Consider the following 16,851-nt stretch of genomic DNA (forward strand, 5'->3'; position numbering starts at 1 on the left):
TGCAACTAGGGTTTGTTACTGCTTTGACCAGGGTTTTACCACTGCTGCAACTAGGGTTTGTTACTGCTGCAACTAGGGTTTTACCACTGCTGTGACAAGGTTTTGTTACTGCTGCAACTAGGGTTTATAATTGCTGTGAGGGTTTAAGACAGGGGCATGACATAGAAATACATTAAGTCTTGAACCATGACATTCAACCTATACATGCAACAGTTTGGTAGACAAACACAATAAAGCATGCAATAAAAGACTTATTCTTGAAAGTTTAATAGGGCTGCAACAAGCTGTCAATTTTGATTAGTACAAGACTACAAGGAGATAGGAGATTGAGATTACAAAAACAGGGGGAGTTATATTTATAGAATCTCTTGATCTTTTGTTTTTTCCCTTCTGAATCAAGGTGTTTTGTTGGCTTTTGTCATCCAAAAGTATTTTTTTCTGTGTTTTAGTTTGAATAAGTGTTATTAATCCTATTTCATAAGTTAGTTTGGTTGGGTAGGTTAGGTACTTGTGGGAATGTAAAAGGCTATATAAGCCTTTGTAAACAATGAAGTTGTCTGGCATCAAATTTATATAGTATTTTTAGTATTTTAATTAGTATGTGGGAAAATCCTTTTTTCAAATTTGTAGGGGAAGTGGGATAATTTAAACCACCAATCTCTAAATAATAAGCAAGTTTGCTAACTATGCACACTGCACAATTTTATCATTTGGGGTTGTTGCATGAAAATGAAACATTGGAAAGCATACTATAGTGTTGGAAATAGTGTTCATTCCCTTGGCATTTGTGTAGGTTCATTTCAGCCCTTGCATCAACCTTTTCCCCTCTCAAGATGCTACCTTCTTGCATTAGTGTTGCGTTAACCATTTGTTTTTCTTGCCCCCCACCATTGTTTAGTGTGATTTGTCTAGACACTAGCACCTAGCAACATTCATTTGCTGTGTTAGTGTCCCATGACATTTTATCATTCGAAGGTCGTTTCCGAGCGTTTTGCCACTTGTCACCTACCTAGGTCATTGGAAATGGCTTAGAATAATTTGATACAGGTTGACGACCCTTTCTTTCCCTCGTCTCACTTTTAAATCTCTATTTTCACTCCACACAATCCCTCCCGGATACTCTCTTGAAGTTGAAATATCTTGGTTCTCACAACTTTCTCTTGCTAAGATGCCGAATTAGGTACGAGAATAGGAACAGGTATGTGGGTACGAACGTATGGTAGAAATTTTTTTTGGGGGTTGGGTACGCTTTTGGTACATTCATACAAAAATAAAATGCAAGTATGCTAAACAAAACCATGACAAATTTCAAATTTTGAAACATAACAAACTAATTTAAATTCAGTTTTTAATATCAAAAAGATCAAACTAGAATCTCATATTAGATAAGTTCTGAGTTCACTAATCAGCACTGTAGGTCTTAAGAATATCAAAAAGATCAAACTAGAATCACTAAACATTTTGGCATCTAAAAAAAAGAAGCCTGGTTGCACCCACAGGAGATTCGTTTCAGAATCCAATTCTGGTACGTTTCATACCCGGAATTGCTTGAAAAGTCCCACAATTCAGCAACTTAGTTCTCTTGGTCTCGCTTGCTCATGCACAACTCTCCATAGCTTGCTACAACAGTCTCATGCTCTCACAACAGTTTTTACAACTCTCTTGGTTTCTTCAAGCCATGCAGGTAATATCCATTTGTCTTATGTCTTTGAGCGTCTTGGGATTTATCACATCCCTTGTCTATTAAATCTTTTTATCATTGTGTCTATTTATATTTTATCCATCTGTCTGGCTGATATGGAGTGCAAATACCAAAACAGGGACTTGAGTGAGGCAAGTCCCCAAACAGCACGAAACTTATTTTTTGTTCTTTGTTTGTGCAAGTTTCTTGAAGGCATTCAACTTCATGAAGGTAGTTGGAACATCAAGTTGGGATTTTGTGTTCTCTGTGCAACTTTCTGTTCATTGTCCGCATGAGACTACAATGTTGCGGGTGGATTTCTATGCACCGTGCTGTTTTCCTTGGCCAAGATACTCATATTTGGACCAAATATTCTCTATCCTCTTTATCTTCCACTTTTGCATTTAGGATCTTTATTTTATTTATCTGTTATTAGATATTTCAAGCAGTTTTCATTTAAGAAGTTGGAGATATCTGAATGTATGTAGTGAAATTGGTCCTCAAAGGAACACAGTTTTCCTTTTGTAAAGTCACATTTTCTCCATTACACATACTATACCTATATTTTTGATCTTGAATATTAGAGCACAAGACTCAAAAGTTACTTATCTTACCACAAGAATTTTCTGTTATATATTTGAACAATAATGTAAACTAGAAACAAACATTATCTGCTGGTCAAATCAGAGACCAATGAATCTGTATTAACAATAGTATTGTTTTAACATGAGAAACATTCTTCTATTAGTATGAAGCACAATGCAAGATTGAAGGTATAAATCCCTTAAAAGCTATGTTACCCGGGGACGCGTTTCCGGCATAATTTGACCCGTCCCGGAAATGGGGACGTCCCGGAAACTCGGAAACTTTTGGAAACCTGTACTCTAGCTGTCCCATAAAATTAATGATTGAATTTTGATTATTTGTTTGACTTCCACTCTCATGCAAACTCTCAATTTAAATTATTTAACACAAATGGTAATGTTAAGGTTTTATAATGTATATAAGCAATGCTTTATCCATGTTTTTATATGAAATTTTAAAATTTCTCTATATATTTTAAATTTTCCCAATTTTTTATATAGCTGTCCCCACTGCCATCCCCTGCCGTCCCCTACTCTGGGAAAAAAAAATCCGTCCCGGAAACCCGTTCCCCCTTTCCCCATCCTGGAAACTTGGGGCAACATAGCTTAAAAGTGTACAAAGCCACTGGCAAGAAGAGGAAAAAAGTGCCACACAAAGATAAGCACGAATCTTCTTGTTACTGACCTAAAACATCTCACAACACAACGTGATATTTTGACTTTAAAGTTTGATTGGAAACATCTGCAGCATAGGTCTGCATAAACTATCATTATGACTGTGGGATTAAGGCATTTATTTGGAATCTCATCAGAGGCAGCATTTAAAAATTGAATAATCAAAAAATAAATTCAATAAAACCTTTATTTAAAGCAACCCTATCTCTATCTATTAATAAAAATCTCAAATAGGTGAAAATAATCTCAATAAAACCTTGCTTTAAAGCAACCTTATCTCTTGCCACACCTTTGTAATCAAAACTTTTAACCTATCATGCCTTTTCCCTAATTTCTATTTTGATAGTGATGAAAAATTGCCAGCTTCATAACTATAATAATATTTTTTGTTTTTTCAACAGCATGGCACCTCTTCTATATGCTTCAATACTAATTTTCTCTATGCCACATGCCTTTTCAATGCTGTTCCAATCCTTGTTTCATGCCAACCAAAACAGGTAAACCACATCATCTATAAAATTAAGTTAGTTTTTAAACACACAGTGGCTGGGGGCATCAGGCAGATGTGACAAATGAAATTATCTGGCAATAAATAAATAAAGATAGTTCTGTTGGGAGTGGCTGTGAGAATATTTTTAATTGCCTTCAATCTATTCAATTTCTTCAAACACCTCATTATATCTTAAAAACACCTCATCAAATCTTATGCAAAAACATTTAAATCTGTTCAAACGCCTCTCATTGCTGAATAGTTACAGCAACTTTATGGCCCTGGATAATGATATGCGGTATTTTAATTTGATGCAATTGCAATATTTTTATTTGATTCAAGTATGTCTTGAATGTTTTTGGCCTTTATTTCTGAAGTCAACTTTACTATTTGTGTTTTTTGCAGCTTAAAATACACAAAGATGGACATATAATTGGATCTGAATACATATCAGATCTTGTAGAAAGGGAGCATGCATCCCATGATCACAGTATGTTTATTTTTTTTTACGTATTCTGGTATCGGGGGAGTCTGCTATACTTGTTGGCTTCATTTAGTTATTTTGGTTGTACATGGATAGAAATTTTGAAGTTACTTTTTAAGCGAATAAATATTTTGATAGAAAATGAAAAATGAACCATTTTATGTTTTGTAGTAATAAATCATTTAGTTATTCTTGCAAACAGGTACGCGATTGTGGCTCTTCCCAAATTAATTAGAAGTTATGATTTCAAATGTTTAGACATGTTTTCTTTTGCACTTGCTTCTTCTCTATTTACTTGGCCTCTAGACTGTAATTATGGAGCTTGTAGGATGTTGGTGTGCATTAATGTTGCTCAGTTATGTGGAACTGAAATCTTTACCAAGGATTGCTGAAAGTTAAATCATCAACTACAATTGTATTGTACGTGCACTCACATTGTTGTAGTTGCACAATTCAGACTCTTGAATGACTCGACAAAGCCAATGTGAAAATTAACTCATCTACATGGGTGTTTCCTAAAACACCAGGCATATTTTATTCCAACATATTAATTTCATGGATATTAGAATATATCTAAATCCATCTTATATTGAGTGGTAAATTGTCAAATCTATATTGATTACTCAGTCAGACAGAAGTATAACTATTTTTTAGTACAAAAGATCCAAAGTTTGAGTGAAATCCATTTTCCATGTATTATGGACTATGGTTTGAAGCAGGCCACAAATGACACTAATATAATAATGATTGAGAAAGGTGTTGTGGGGTTTTGTGACTCGCCAACGAGGAGTAGACAATGCTCTCTTGAAAATGCTTTGTGAAAGGATCTGGTTTTGCTGCATAGCAAATTAAGAACTTATTTTGCAGCCACAAGAGCAGGTCTTTGTTGGCATCAAACAGTGAATTTTTTTGCGTATTTGGATTCCTTCTAAAAAGTTATACAATTAAAAAACAAATTGACACTTCATTTTAGGTATGAATGCAACATGATGTTAAGACTTGGATTTGGCACAGATAAGGCAAGCTGTTTTTTGCCTTAGACTCAAATTTGATGACAAAACATGGTGCAGACACGTCAAAACTTCGCAAATTGAAGACATTGAAAAACAGGCAAGCTTATGGGATAGCTATTTGTCTTGCATCTTGTTTTAAAATGATCTCAAATATTCACATAACATAATCAATTAGATCTACCATATCTGTGTGAAGACAACAAAATAAGTAAAAAATGCATCAAACCTCATGCCTGAACTCCTATACAAAATAAAATATGTTTTAATATGCAAAAAGATACATAGAAAACTTAATCTACCCCTACCCCTACACTAGCTCCAAGTTGTTAGGCCCTGCACCTTGAGTATGCCAAAGATGTAGCTGCAGCCATTCTATCTGTAGATGAGGTAGCATCATTCTCTTTGGACAATTACTTTGTCTCTAGCTTTGTGGGCTCAAACCTACTCTCTCATCACTACAAGTTCTACCTCATGGTCAACCTGATCAATCCATGGAAACTCCTATATAAAAATAGGGCTATCCTTGGTGATCCACTTAAATACAGGATCATATTCAACTCTATTGGAGCTAATTCTTCATCTCTGAATAAATTTCCCTTGTGGTGGATGTCTAAGGTGTAATACACAAATACAAGGTCATTCAACCTTTGCATAGACAACTTATTGCACATTTCTGAGTGTATGTGCTCAAACATAGTCTAGTTGCACTCAAAACCTGAAACACTACTTGGTTGGCTCAAATCTCAGATGGTATTATTTGGTATTTGTTCAGGTTGTACAAGTCCCAACAATCACTATCATCAAATTCTTGTGAGAGGAGGATGAACATCCTCTTAAAATTATGGTCATATTCCTTCCCAATATTGACTTTTTTATTAAAATCTAACTCAGTTTTTCTGGTGCTGAGGTTGATAATCATAGATTGGAGTTCCGTAAATTCATCATTAGGGCTAAGCATGCTCTCCAGATTGATCATACCCTTTAGAGTCTTGTTGTAACTGTAATGTCCTACGGCAGTTTGCTTCAGATTTTTTTTGCTTTTTTCCCAGTGACAAGTCGTCAAACAGTTTGCATGATTTCTGGAGATGAAACGTTTTGGATTGCAAAGATATTATTTGCAGAATATAATGGTTTTATAAAACTTCCACTAGCTGTCCTTTGTTTTCTCAGATTCAATGAATGGCATTAAGTCAAACAGTTTGTTTGAGTCCTTGAAGTTAGTTCAGTTTTGCAATGATTTAAGGTTTGTTTTCAAACAGAAAATTTCACATCAATTTGAACCAAATAAATGCTCTATTGCTGAAGGACACAAAGCTACATATTTATACCACTTCAATGCACATTCAACATGGTACTGAAACCAAGCTTCTCATAACAATTCTTCCTTTTTGAGAGTGGATTAATAACAGCATTTCACAATAAATGTTTCAGATAAAAAAATAGAGATTTTAATGATTTATTTCAGACCTGGGAGTTTATATTCATGACCCATCAAACCCCTTTTTGCTGGAGCTGCAAACTAGGTCGTAGCCTTCAAATGTGACCTCCCCTATATGGTCTTTTCCTGATTTGTTTTATCTGACCACCACCTTTTTGTCTTTTTCTGATTTGTTTTTATCTGACCTCCACATTTGTCTTTTTATCTGATTTGTTTATCTTGAATTCTATTGTCTTCTTCCTGGCTGCCACGTAAAGCTTGAAAAAACAAACAAAAATCACTTCAACCTGTTTTCAACTCATCAAAGTATTTCTCGCTATGAACTAAGAGACAAAGGAATGCTACCATGTCAGACCTTGTCTCCCATTAGCTGCGATTCTTCCTTTCCTTTGATCTTGCTTCTTTCCCTGTTTGGTTTTATTTGTATTTCTGTATTTTGTCTTCTAGCTGCGTTGAACTTCCCTTTGACTGATATTATAAAGAAGGTCACGATTTGCTCAATAAGTAAGGTCTTTGCCCCTTTCTTTGCTTCCACAAATTCACCAACAGCCACTTGAGCATCAGATACAGAAAAGATCCTTTAAGAAGATACGGCAGTCAAGATTCGTATTAATTCAATGCCTTCCTTTTTATTTAATTCAGACTTAATTCATTTTCTACGCCAATTATTTTAAAACCACGACTTTACATTGTAACCGAGCCACAACTTAAGATATTGATTTGCCAATATGTATTTGACGGCAGATATAAAATATCAAATTCGCACCAAACTTAAGGAGGGAACCAATTTGATATGGGAATGTCTCTCCAATCATTCTTGTGAAAGAGATTAAAAGCAGGGTCAAAGTTAGAACTGATGATTGCTCTATGTTCTACTCCTCAAAGGCTGCTTGAATGTTTATTGCATCATAGCACTTGAGTAGGTCCATATCCTATGTGCATATGCTTGCAGTGAATGGTGCTTGGTGGAGAAGACTGATCTTGCCTTTCAAATCACAATCATTGTATCTCCAAAAATGGAGAGCAGTTTGATCCCTCTCTTCTTAGCAAGTTGGAGATTGAGAATAAGGGCCTTGTATTCTGCAACATTGTTAGTGCAATTAAACTACATTTTATTATCGTGAAAGGGATTTGTTCCTGAGGGGGAAACAAATAGCACACCGACACCATTCTTGTTTTTGGCTCTCTCAAAATGAAGCTCATATAAGCCTTTTTGCTTGAACATTTATTGAGTCATAGCATTTGAGCTGGCCCAAATCCTATGTGCATAGCTCGTAGTGAATGGTGCTTGGTGGGGAAGATTGATCTCACCTTTCAAACCAGAATCTTTGTATCTCCAAAAATGGAGAGCAGTTTGATCCCTCTCTTCTTAGCAAGTTGGAGATTGAGGATAAGGGCCTTGTATTCCACAACATTGTTAGTACAATTAAACTACATTTTACTATTGTGAAAGATTTTCTTCCTCCGAGGGGGAAACGAGTAGCACACCAACACCATTTTTGCATTTTCCCTATCAAAATGAAGCTCATATAAGCCATTTGATTGATTTTCCTCTTGGGAAACAAAGGCATAACCTCTTCGTCTTGTAGATAATGTTTTCTAAGACTAGTCTCTTCAAACAAATTGAAAACATTGAATTGCCATTGCAATAACTCATCATCAATTACTTGGTTTGTCTCATCTTCATCAAGGCTTCATATTTCAATAGTTAGATCAACTTTAGGAAGCTCTATATTTGCATTCCTAATGACCTTGGCAAGAGGAGCTCTGAGACCATTGTTATTAGAAGCCCATCATGGCTTGGATGATAGGTCATGATAGTCTCATTATAAATCTGGATCCTTGTACGGTACTTTGTTTAAGTGAACAAATGTGATCATTTGAGTGCAACATAACCATAGATACTTGCAAAGTCTTAAGAGAGACAAATAACAAAGAAAGTAGGGAGGAAGATCACATACATATCTTGCAAGATTTTCACACTAGGACAAGCATGCAATGTTAGTGAGAAGTCATTGACAATTCGCATTGTTCTCACTGGAGTCCCATTTGCTTGGGAAGGTTCCAAACAAACCATTAGTTTGTAGGTAATCCCTATGATGCTCGCTCTACATTCCATCATATTCTTATGAATTGGCTTGGCATTGGCAATCAACACTTGAAAGAATTTTGCTTATTTTTGTTTTCTTCATTGGCCTTTTCATTGAAAATGTAGGCATATTTTCCTTGGTGCTTTTTGTGCTTGTCAATTCCTTTTCTCTTTGCTGCCTCATGGACTCTTATAGAACTTTCACCTGTTTGGTAAGTGCTAGGGCTTCCCACATGGACAAATTAGTGATCATCTTCATCATTGCAACGATTTTTAAGTACTATTTGGTTTTGGCTTGGGGCTCCGAATTGGAATTTGAGTGAATCTCTTGTGATCATACCAGCGTCCGTATCTCAAGTTGTTGGTACGGGTACGGGATACCAGCATACCTATATCCCATGAGTTTGAGTGAATCTCTTGTGATCATGCCAGCATACCTATATCCCGTAGCATGAGTTTGAGTGAATCTCTTGTGATCATACCAGCGTACTGACAACTTAAGATACGCTGAATCTTATTTGAAGCTGTTGCTTTGAAAATGCACTACAAATGGTCAATATGTTGTAAACAGATGTTCTTGACTCAAAAATTAAAGGTTCCGGGGTTGGCTTCAATCGTGTAGTCAGTGATCAAAACAACAAAGTTGGAAACTTCGATTTTCAATAAAACACAGTTGTCAAAAGGTTATTTATGACCAAATGACAAATGCACAAAGAAATTGATATTCCAACTCAAACAAATTAGAATTTGAGCATTCTCGTTTGGAAATTGAATCATATCATCTCCAAAACAGTGATATGCTTGGCAGTGCAGTCCCAATTGTAACTGTTCTATGGTTATTTGAGAGTGAGATTAGAGATCTCTCCTACCTTGTAAATGGGTCTAATGATGTGTTGTGACCAATAGTGGTGAATCCCCAACAAACTACCTCATTAAATAACTTGCCAAAGGAATGGTAGTTTCAGATTCACAAAAAATTGTTAGGCTTGAGAAATAACTATGCTTGTGCTCAACTTTTGGAGAACTCTTTGCTCTATGCATTTTGAATTATTTTTGATTATTCACTTCTTGGACTTGGGAGCTTTTGACTGATGGGTTATTACTAATGTGGGCTGTGGGCTGGGTGGATATGACATGTTACAGAGCTATGTATTTCTAATTCTAACTTCCATCAGGATGCTCACAATGGATGCCAGGTGAAACCCATCTTTTATAGTTATAGTGATGTCCATGCTTTAGCGCTTATCATAGTTACAGGACTTGGACACAAGAAGTTAATTTTTGACTCAGACTTGGACTCAGCAGTTAGACTTAGTGAAGATTTGACAAATTGACAAAACTATGAAATATAGACTTTTAAGGATTTAAAGTTTTTATCATGCACCCTTTGATAAATTAACTTTAAAGGCACAATAAACTAATAAAATAGAAGCTACTTGATCACATACACAAGAATACATTGATTACGTGAGTACAAAAGCAAATTTTAGTTAAGGAAATAATTTTGTTAAATATATAAATATTGTTAAGTGTATGCAAAACTCATGGATACGAAATCCATGGCATCAAAACAAATATCAAAATTAAAAGTATAGCTATGACTTAGAAGAGCTTGCATCTCACTTGTACCAACATCTGTAGTTTTATGACAAGTCTTGTGAAGGAATCTAAGATGGACAACCACGATATTTTCTTGTGTATTAGTGATACCAACATTTGAGGGGGTTGCTTGTGCTCTATTGTAATGTCCCTTTTTGGGAGGACACTAAATCTTGCCCAATATACTTGTAGAATTATTGCAGGTTATGCATTTTTAGTCTGTTGTGGTAATTTGGACAGATTCAATTCGATGTTGTTTCCCTCTTTAAATGCACAAGTCTGCTGTTTATGTCAATCTGATCTGCTGTCTAGATGCCTTCTTTATTATTGTTTGCAGATTTGTATTTGTTCAGATCTCTTTGATAAATGTTCATATCATTCTTCCAGATTTTCTTATAATTCTGATATAGGTCTGCTCCTAAATTTGCTTTTAATGCTTCAAATAGTTTTTTCTATTACATGGATCCTTCCTTCTCAAATGAAAACTTCTCCACTTTATATCCTCCAATGTGAGGGAGAGTCGCACCTCTTCTTAATGTTCATAACCTTTCACAAGTACCATCCTCTGAAAGGGTCACAACCTTTCATCATTGCTGCTCCTTTGAAAGAGCCACTTCCTTATCTGCTTCCCAGTAATGCTTTCTTTTTATTATATTAAGTTCTGCTCTCTCCCTTTTACATCTCATTTTTGAGAGAGACAACTTTTCATTTCATGTCTTTTTGAACATTCATTAAACTTAAGTTTAACTAAATTTTAATTATATTAATTTTAGTTTTAATTTTTTTAAATTTTAATTTATTATTATTATTTATTAATAAATCCTATTTCAAGGGGATATTATATCTATCCTCTTCTATCACATGTCTACTACCTTTGCCTCTGGATTTGTCCGATTAACTCGTGCAAGGTCCTCACTAAAGATGGGATCCTCGGTCTTGGTGATCAAAATATGACCATGGATCAACCTCCTCTAGAATCGAGGATTAGCTTATGATGGAAGCAAAAGTTATAATGAATATAATCATGATTATTCAACCTTTGCACCAACAACATATTGTGACTCTTGGAGTGTATGTGCTCACGTCTTGAAGTGCTTCATGGTTGGCTTAAGACATGAATTGTAATCCTCTAATATTTTGTCACCTTAGCACCAAATCTTTCCCACTATGCATCCTTAATAGACTTTTACCATTAATGTAAAAAATGGAAAAGATTTGTACTTAAATGACATTTACCTAGTTGCAATGTTGTTTGAGTGGTCTCGCATATATCTTGTGCAAAGAGGTCTCATTGTGCAAGTTTGTGGATTTCAATCTTAGAGAGAATCTTTGCTTCAAGTTGAGGATGAAGGTTTATTCATTCTATTACTATGTAGAGCCCACTAAAAACCTTTTCATATGCTTAGAAATCGCGATAGAATTGAAATTCTAAATTCAAGAAATAAGTATTGCATGTAAGGGCTTGTAAAGTTGATGGTGCTATCTATTAGAATATTTAATTATATTTTAGTCACCTATATTTAGTTCCTTGTTTAATGGTCATTTAGCTTTTTAGTTAATTAGCTTTTAGCTTTTTCTTTTTAGTTAATTAGCTTTTAGCTTTTTAGTAGTTCACTTTAAACGACTTGTTCTTAATTTAGAATGTCGTCCTTGTAATCTCTTTATATACGCTTGTATATTGTCGAATAGATTATCCGATTATTGAATCATTCATTCAATTTATTTTTCATGGTATCAGAGTGGGTCAATGACATTCTTTAAATTTTGGCGAATTTTTTAATAAAAATTCATGCCCTTCTTTCTGGAATATTTTCTAGATTTTTTTTATTGTTTTTTAATTAAAAAAAAACGATTTTGCTTTTTTAGAAGGCTTTTTGAGGGTTTCTGGTTTGTGGGCAAATTTTTGTGTTGGGCAGCAGTTCATGTTTTTTTTAGAGTTCTGGAGATTTTTGGGCCTACAACCTGGAGTTTTTTTTGCAGATTGAAAATTTTCCTAGGGTTTCTGCAATTTTCGATTAGGGTTTTGACCCTTCACTTCAAGTCGAAATTTTATTTTGCTTGCAGATTCTTGGTGGGTTTTTTGAGACCTCAACTGGGTCGTTGTCAGATTTTTTTGGGTGCATCGTTTTCTGTGCTTTGATTTTTGAGCCGTCGGATCTGTATTTTGATTATAGATTCTTGGTGGGTTTTTCGAGAGCTTTTTTGGGTTGATCTCAGATTTTTCTTGTTGCCTCGTTTTCCATGCCTCAAATTTTGTGCTAGCGAATTTGCCTTGGAATTTAAAAACAGTCAGCGATTTCTGCTAATTTTGTGGGCGTTGTTTATGCTGTACATCCGACCTAGGGTTTCTGCTCTATTTTTTGTGTTTTTTTGGAAAAGAAATCGTCAATATTTTTCTCTTTTTTTACAAAAAAAAAAATCATGGGTATTTTTTTATTTTTTGCAAATTATTATTTTTTCTGATTATTTTCAAGAAAAATTTCAAGTTTTAAGTTTGCAGAAAATTTTTAATTTTTGGTTTTCTTCCAAACCTCGAAATTTGTGCCTTGGAATTCGTGTCAGAATTCTTCTCCAGGGTTTCGGATTTTTTGTGCAGCTACTTCTATTCTGATTTTTAAAAAAATCAGATTCTTCTGTCTCTTGCTTTTACTCGATTGACCTCATTCAACCTCGATTTCCGTGATGGCATCTTTGACCAACATCATGTTGGAACAGAGTCAGAAATTTAGTGGCCTCAACCACAACACCTGGAAATAGTGCATGTTCATGATATTTGAATATCGTTACCTTTATCAGATTGATTTAGGTCAGACCTCGTTTTACAGGTTCCAGGGTTTCACGATTTTTTCCTCAAAAATTGTTCACGAGGTTTATAATTTTTCCTTAAAAATTATCTCATTTGTAATCCGCGATATTCACGTAAGATTTTAGTTATCTGGGTTTTATCCTTTTTTTCCACAAAAACGATGATTTGTAACCTCAAATTTCTTGGTTTTTCGATTTTCTCCTCAAAATCATAAATTCTCTTTTCGAGAGTTCCTATTTTAGGGTTTGACGGTTTTTTCCTCAAAATCATGCTTTGTTGGAGTTAGTTTGGATCGCACCTGCCAGGGCGAACATCTGCAACCGTGGTATCTTGCAGTCAATTTTGGAGTTGGTACTCTTCTGCAAAGGGGTTTGTCGATTTTCCTCAAAATCATGGTTTCAGGTTTCAGTTTGGTTACCCAACATTAGGTTGGATGGATTTTGGTATTCTTGGTCATTAACACTTTTCAGATCCAGGGAGGGTCTCCACCACAGCAAAGTGTTCTTTTCATTTGTGATCAAAAGACCTGCAGTGTCTTCTGTAGGGTAGTTAGTAGATAGAATGACCGTTAAGGGAGGGTATTAGAATATTTAATTATATTTTAGTCACCTATATTTAGTTCCTTGTTTAATTGTCATTTAGCTTTTTAGTTAATTAGCTTTTAAGCTTTATTTAGCTTTTTCTTTTTAGTTAATTAGCTTTTAAGCTTTATTTAGCGTTTAGCTTTTTAGTAGTTCACTTTAAACGACTTGTTCTTAATTTAGAATGTCGTCCTTGCAATCTCTTTATATACGCTTGTATATTGTCGAATAGATTATCCGATTATTGAATCATTCATTCAATTTATTTTTCACTATCATCAATGAATGATGTCTCATATGAGGCAATATTTATTCTCAATCCCATTTTAGATGAATTCAATGGCCTCCTCGGCCCTATTCATGCCTTGATACATATAGCCCATTGCAAGCATTGTAATGTCCCCTACCTGATTAACATAATTAATCTATTTCAATATACTAAAATTGATTGAGAGATTAATCATGAAGCCAGTCTTTGATATTCTTCAATTTATTAGTTATTAACAATTGCTTATTTACTTTCCTCATTAGATGATTAATTTCATTATTCATAGTTCTTAATATAGATATCAGGCCCTGCTACTACTTCAGTTTTAAGGGAGAAGGGTCTATGCATGTTACAAAGTGCGTAGAGACCAAATACAATAGGTTCCCTCAAATTTTACAGATCCAAGCCCTTACCTATCTTGGGTCTATACCCTCAAGGTTTATGGGACCCCCACCCTATTTTGGGACTTAACCTATTGCTTGGATTTAGACTGCCCCTCTTTGGAACATCTCATTCCCATATTCTTAAATACTGACAGTAATAACATGATTTAGACTATAAGTATACTAATTTCTTATGTATTATGTATATATATGAAACTAGGTATGACTGTCATACATATGGCAGTCCATATTAATATTACTATTAATTCTGCATAAGAACATTATCGGGCTTCATATATTAAGCATACTTATTAAACACATCCCCATGTATACCACTAAGAATAAGGATGTTACTGCTTGTAACTTAATAACAGTTCTGATCTGATCTGATCCATGATGATGTACAGTTTGGTTCAGACTCAAGCCTGATTCTTAGTTGATATCCTCTTATTCTTACCGATTCTTGACATTAGGCCAAATGCTTAGATTGAGCGATACACATAGGATATATTAAAAGATGTAAAGACTCCATGATGCTGAATGAGTATTGGTTCTGTATTAAATATCTCAAAAGTCTGATCGGTTGCATCTCTTCATTTGGAGTAGACATATCCCTTTCTTTAATTGTGGCTCTTCACATACACTAATTGCTTCCTTTAGTGTATTCAAGTTTTTAATTGACGGTTTGTTAACGCCAACCGTTCTTTATGTTAAGGCATAACAAATCGGTTTTGACATAACATTGATCAATTTGTTCTTGTCATTCTATTGTCTCTTTTTAAGGCTTAACAAATCGGTTATGAGAATACAGTTTGTTCTTGTCATTCTATTGTCTCTTTTTAATGCTTTTCATTGTGCCCTTGATCTTGGCAAAATCTCACATGGTATCAGAGCCATTGGGGCTTTCATTGATTGGATTTTGGAGACATTTTGGAAGGCTTCTATTTTCGGATCTGAGGAATAAGCGTTTTTTGGAGGCATCTTAGAGCGTTTTCGACCTCACCATTGTGTCTGGCAGGCCGTTTCCATAAAAATCGAGTATAAACTCTACCTACTTTGGCGAAAATCAATATGTGGGTGTGGAGGAAATTTTCTGCCCAATTTGGGCGGTATGGTACGGAATTTTTGGAATTTTTTTGAAATTATTATTTTTTTTTTTTTCTGAAAAATAATTTTCCAGCTGAAATTGTTTTTGGGATCCGTACCTTCTACCCAATCAGCAGCGCATAGTCAGCATTTTTTTTGGAAATTCTCATACCCCTCTCCGTTGAGTTGTTTGGTTTTTTGGGTCAACTTTGGAGGCCCATAACTTGCTCAATTTTGCTCCTTTTTGGGTGCAATTTTTTTTGATTTGAGCTAATTTTTCGTGCTCTTCACAGTGGTGTGGTTATTTTTTGATTTTGATGCACAGGTTTTTTGGAATGTTCCGATTCTCTCAGCTGTACCTGTCCAATCCTCAATTCTGCAACTTCAAAGGTCTCGTTTGAGCTCATACGATCTCCTTTTCAGGTGTTGTTTTTTTGAAAGTGCATGTTTTTTCGTCTACTTTCATAATCTATGATCAGAATTCAGAGTTTTTTAAGTGGAAATTGTACTTTCAGATATTGGTCTTATTTGGCCTATTTGGTACTTGTAAATTGCTTGGATCTTAGTTTAGATCGATTGCACTATTAGTTTGAGTCTCTTTTGGCCTTATTGAGGCAATTGTAAAATTGAAATCAGAAGTCCACTTTGCCATTTTTTGCAAGTGGCCCATTGTACACGCACTAAGTATAAAGTGCCAAATCATCACTTTTGGGGGGGTTTTTTGATTGAGTGAATTTGGGCGGGTGTCTTGTGTGATTGTGCCTCTCTTTCCTTGTGCTCTTTCATTTTTGTTGCAATGAGTCCTCATAAATTTCCACCTTTAACTCCACATAATTATGTATCATGGAAAATTAAAGTATGGAGCAAATTAATGGAAAAAGGTCTCACGCATTACATAGATGGAACAATAGCAGCACCACCTGATCCTAAGGCTGATCCTAATGCTCAGTTAGAATGGCTCACTAAGAATTGCATGGCTCTTGGAACTTTGCGCAAGTATGTATCAGATGATCTCATCTGTCATATTGAAAAGTGTACTATAATCAAAGATGCTTGGGATATGTTTTAGAAATTGTGTGGTCAAGTTGATGAAATCAGAGGTTACAAGATTGACAATGAGCTCACCAACTTGGATCCCAAGAGTTTTGATACAATCCAAGATTATGTCACCAAAGCAAATGAGCTAAGAGCAAAGCTTAAGGATTGTGGAATTGACAAAAAGGATGCTCAGTTGATATTCAACTTGTCGGACAAGCTTGCACCAGAATATGCAGCATTTGTGTCTAGCTTCCAAACTCATCGTTTGACAGTGGGGAGTTCCTGTGTTATGCCTTCATTTGATGCTTTCACAGAAATGTTGATATTGGAACAATCTAAGTTGTTGAACATGGGGCTTCTCAAGTCTTCAAAGTCCAAGGCTTTGGTGGCTAATCAAGGGAATCAAGGGAATCAAGGAGGTCAAGGCAAAGATTCCAACAAGAAAAAGAAGCACTCTACGTCAAAGCCACAATAGGAAAAAGGACAATCATCCTCTCCATCACAAGGCGATTTTTCATCCTCTTCCAAGAAGGGGACACCACCTAAGAAGGATAAACCAACTTGTGCATATTGCAAGAAGTATGGTCATGATGAGCATCAATGCTACACCAAGCAAGTTGATGAGTTGACAAATCT

General features: G+C 35.2%; 1 protein-coding gene across 5 annotated transcripts in view; it reads left to right on the forward strand.

Moving 5' to 3' along the window:
- The window catches only part of LOC131075025 (uncharacterized), a 71,885-nt gene that overhangs the window by 21,725 nt on the left and 33,309 nt on the right, over nucleotides 1-16,851 (forward strand). For all 5 annotated transcript variants that reach the window (XM_058011801.2, XM_058011804.2, XM_058011802.2 and 2 more), the window contains one exon: nucleotides 3,836-3,920. In XM_058011801.2, coding sequence (XP_057867784.1) covers nucleotides 3,836-3,920 — 85 coding nt within the window. The remainder of the gene's footprint in view (nucleotides 1-3,835; nucleotides 3,921-16,851) is intronic.

This window comes from Cryptomeria japonica, chromosome 2, assembly GCF_030272615.1.
Source record: "Cryptomeria japonica chromosome 2, Sugi_1.0, whole genome shotgun sequence".
Lineage (NCBI taxonomy): Eukaryota > Viridiplantae > Streptophyta > Pinopsida > Cupressales > Cupressaceae > Cryptomeria > Cryptomeria japonica.